The sequence below is a fragment of the Mangifera indica genome, chromosome 7, assembly GCF_011075055.1.
Source record: "Mangifera indica cultivar Alphonso chromosome 7, CATAS_Mindica_2.1, whole genome shotgun sequence".
Lineage (NCBI taxonomy): Eukaryota > Viridiplantae > Streptophyta > Magnoliopsida > Sapindales > Anacardiaceae > Mangifera > Mangifera indica.
The window spans coordinates 11,706,018-11,710,122 of NC_058143.1; the positions used below are offsets into that span (position 1 = coordinate 11,706,018).

At 34.7% G+C, this 4,105-nt stretch overlaps 1 protein-coding gene across 1 annotated transcript; it reads left to right on the plus strand.

Moving 5' to 3' along the window:
• Positions 1–344: 344 nt before the first annotated feature.
• Positions 345–899, plus strand: LOC123221470 (ankyrin repeat-containing protein ITN1-like). The gene is made up of 2 exons (XM_044644318.1): positions 345–446; positions 567–899. Exons 1-2 carry the CDS (start codon positions 345–347, stop codon positions 897–899), a joined length of 435 nt encoding a protein of 144 aa, XP_044500253.1.
• The last annotated feature ends 3,206 nt before the right edge of the window (positions 900–4,105 follow it).

A 4,105-nucleotide genomic window follows, 5' to 3' on the forward strand; every position in this document is an offset into this window, starting at 1 on the left:
GATTATAAGCCAATCCCGTTATTGCTGGCGACTGAAAGGAATAGTAGAGATTGTAAACAGGATACTAGAAGTACGTCCCCAGCTAGTTGAGCATAAAAACAAACTGGCTCAGAATATATTGCATGTGGCAATTAAGCACAATCAATGTGACCTCTTTATTGAAATATATTGGGTTTGTAAAGATGGAAATCAAAATCTATATTATAAAAAATCAATTAGTTTGTGTTAAGGTTTAATTAAGTATACTTATATATCAACCACTTTATTAATTTTTATTAAATGTGAGACTCTTTTTTATTTAGTCTTCAATACTCTTGATCCATGTGAAAAATATAAAAATACCAATGACAAGCTTAGTCCGAAAGGTTGACACAAATGGCTACACCATTTTACACCATGCTGCGGACATGGAGGAAGAGACTACACAAATTAACCCTGAAGGACCTGCATAACAACTCCAGGATGAGACAAAGTGGTACAAAATAAGCTCGGCCCCCTCTTTCTCCTACAAGATTTTTACCTCATAAATGTGCTTAAATGTAAGTTATGTTTTCATATATATGCAGCGTGCAGAGGAGGTAACACTCTTCCACTACGCCATGTTGCGCGACAAGAAGGAAAACAAGACTTGCGAAGAGCTATTCAAAACGAAGCACAATGAACTACTCAAGCAAGCACAGCAATGGAGAAAAGACACTCCTCACTCTTGCTCTGCAGTGGCTGTTCTCGTTGCTAGCGTGGCCTTCACAGCTGCCTACACTGTACCAGGGGGCTCCAATGAGAAGGGATTTCCAGTTTTCCTCAACAACACTCTCTTCTTGGTTTTCACAGTCATGGACGCTATTGCTTTAACTTGCTCCTTGACCTCCATTGTAATGTTCTTGTCCTTCCTCACATAGCCTTACACGTATGAAGAATTCCACCATAGTCTCTCTGACAGACTCACAATAGGCTTCGCCTTAATCTTCATTTCGTTGACTACAATAATGCTTGCATTTGCGGCAACATTATTGCTCATAGTTTGTTCGGGAAAGCCACATTGGACCACCACTATCATTTACACTGCTGCGTTTTTGACTGTCAGCAAGCATATTTGCGCTCACGAATTTTCCTCTGTATGCTGCATTTGAGAAAACTTTATTCAAGTTGTATCGTAAATTGTCTAGGAATCTGCATGTCAAAAAGCCTCCACCATACAGAGTAGCTTGGGGACGAGGTAAATTGTCCAATAAGAATGTTAATCATAATAAGCGTAGGCTCTCAGGTTGATAAGTCTCTGGCGCAAGAGATATTACAAATTAGTGCAACTTTTGTATCAATCGTTTAGGGTTTGATCAAATCAAGTATACGTATCAAATAAGTGAGTCTTTTACTCTGTTCTACTAGAATTTTATATAAATAGTGGGTATCTTTTAATTTGTATGTTATCTTGTGTCCATCAATTCAAAACATACGGTGTATTTTCATTATGCTCCAATAAGATTTTTGGTTTATTATCGTAACATCTATCCAATCCTAAGTATACTTCAAGAAACTCATATTGAATTCAATATTAGAGGATTGTATAATATATATATATATATATATATATTGAATAATTAATTAATAGTACTAAATTATACAATGATATGTTTGAGTTATTCAAACCCATGTACTATTTCACAAATTTAAGAAGAGTTGTATATCAATGTTTTTAAAACCGGATTGATAGTCAAACGAAACGTAATATTTAAAAGCCAATTAGAGTGTTGATATTTTATAAGGGTTTAAGTGATAAACTTTTAAATTATTAATAATATATTGGTATTTGATAATTATATTAAGTGTTAATGATAGTTTTGTGATTTTAATAAAAGCAAAACAATTAATTTTAGGACAATCAAATAAAATTTTTTGATAAAAATGGATGATGGGTAAAAATTTGACATTTTAAAATCTAAAGAGTAAAAAAGTACTTTCATGAAACATTGGGTGGGAAATAGTCATTTAACGAGTTTTGTCTAAATTCATGTGCTTCTCCACCTCCTCTTATGAAGACCCACATCTTGGGTCGGTCCATGGGTCGTAGCCTAAGGCTCTAGGCATGTCTTGTAATTTTACTATCATGTCCTCATTGGTTGTACCTAAAAAAGGGACTATAGACTAGGATAATCTAGTTACAAATTTAGGAATTATTAATTATTTCTGTCAAAAATAGAAATGATCATCTAATAGGGAAGTTTAATACATTGAATAGTATGAATATGAAGAATCTACACGTAATACGATAATATTAATCATAAGATAATAATCATGTATCGTTTTCATGGTAAAATATATGTCAATGTCAAATATCATTTTCTAATCAATATTCATATTGTCGAATACTAGTTTGTCTAACCAATTTAGACAAGCATTGTTCAAATGGTGTATTAGGTGTTAGAGCTCATAGTTGAGGATCCAATGTTTTATTTTCCAAAGACAATGTTATCATTAGTGTTGGATATTCTTAACTAATAAATGCCCTATTCATCTTTGATTGACATTGTTTTAATGTTATGTTAGGTGTTAGAGTAGATGCCAAAAGGTTATTTTAACAATTATTTTAAAACCAAAATCAAATCATAATATAAAGTTAGATCAAATCAACTACTCTGCTATCGAGTTCTACTATATCTTATGGCGAGATATCATCGACGAATCATTTCCCAAAAATGCGTCTTGGATTACTTACTATAACCATATCAATCAGTTCTACTTATAAATTGAAGTCCTATATTGCCATCATCATCTAAATAATTACAATTTCTTTTTTCTTCAAGATCTATGGAGCTTCAGTCTTCATCCCCTCCAATGAGTCCTTTCTTAAATAAATTTTTAGTGAGAGTAATGAATAAACTTACAAAAAGTTTTCATCACAGTCAGATTAGTAACTCATCAGAAGTCTACGGCCATTAAAATCACATGGCAACAATATTTTACGGTGTTAGGAATAGCAATATTTTACGGTGTTAAAATCACAGTCAGGGTGTTCAATGACACAGAGGCAGTATTTTATTCACATATATTGATATTTTGTTTACATGTAGCAATATGCTACTTACTATAAAAGATATTAAACTATATATTTATGTACTAAATTATTTAAAACATTGTTACAAAGATCCAAAAAATAATATATGTAACCAAAACATCAGTCTGTTGAAGTTATTGATCCATTACCATACTGTGACCCTACCTTCCACCCACACGCATTATCATATTATGTCAAAATTCCCAGTTTTACACAAACAAAAGCAGATTCATAATTCAACCCACGGAGGCATGGACATTGAAGAAGAACCAATACATGCTACTTATAGCCAAATCAATAAAGTCACTAGGCTGGTACCCTAGCATGACCCTACCCTTCAGGAACATATTCTATCATTTCACATCAAATTTCCTATTGCTTTCAGAAAGTGATAGGACCTCGGTTTGGAAAGTGTACACAAGGAGACGTGGTTCCAACACCAGCCAAATGGACCAGTAAAGGAATGTGGCCGAGGGAGAGATTCTAACGATGTGGGGGGGGGGGGGGGGGGGGGGGGGGGGGGGGGGGGGGGGGGGTGGTGTGGTGTGTGATGTGGTGTGGTTTGGAAGAATCACACATGGACCTATGGGGTGGAAGAAGGGGGAAAGGCAGGAATAAATTAAGAAGGGATTGGGAAGCATTGAGCTGATTGAGAAGTTCCGGCTCCTTGATTTGCCGGACTTTAGTTGGTTGTTAGCTTCTGCTGTTGATATTAATCATCTAGTGTGGACTGTGTAAAGATAGGAACTCTCGTTGATTATACATAAATAAATACATATATATGTACATATATCCACACACACGTGTGTGTGTGTGTGTGTGTGAATTAATGTTTTGTCTTCAATCCTGAGTATTGTTTGACTGTGAGTGCGGGTTGGCTGTTTTATGTTTTTGTGTGTGTGAGAAATTGGTGTGCCGAGAATTACCCAAAAAGAAAAGGGGAATTGAAATTTTTAGCACTTTTTTATTTCGTGTATACAAAATTGTCACCTATCCTAAAGCTTTCACAAATATACCACAACAGTACTCACCTTCCCCAAAATACCCCTCTTC

Excerpts from the sequence above, each read along its gene's own strand:
- LOC123221470 (XM_044644318.1), top strand. The coding sequence starts at position 345 with ATGACAAGCTTAGTCCGAAAGGTTGACACAAATGGCTACACCATTTTA. Across the intron at positions 447-566 it reads AAATTAACCCTGAAGGACCT|CGTGCAGAGGAGGTAACACT; the intron begins GCATAACAACTC and ends ATATATATGCAG.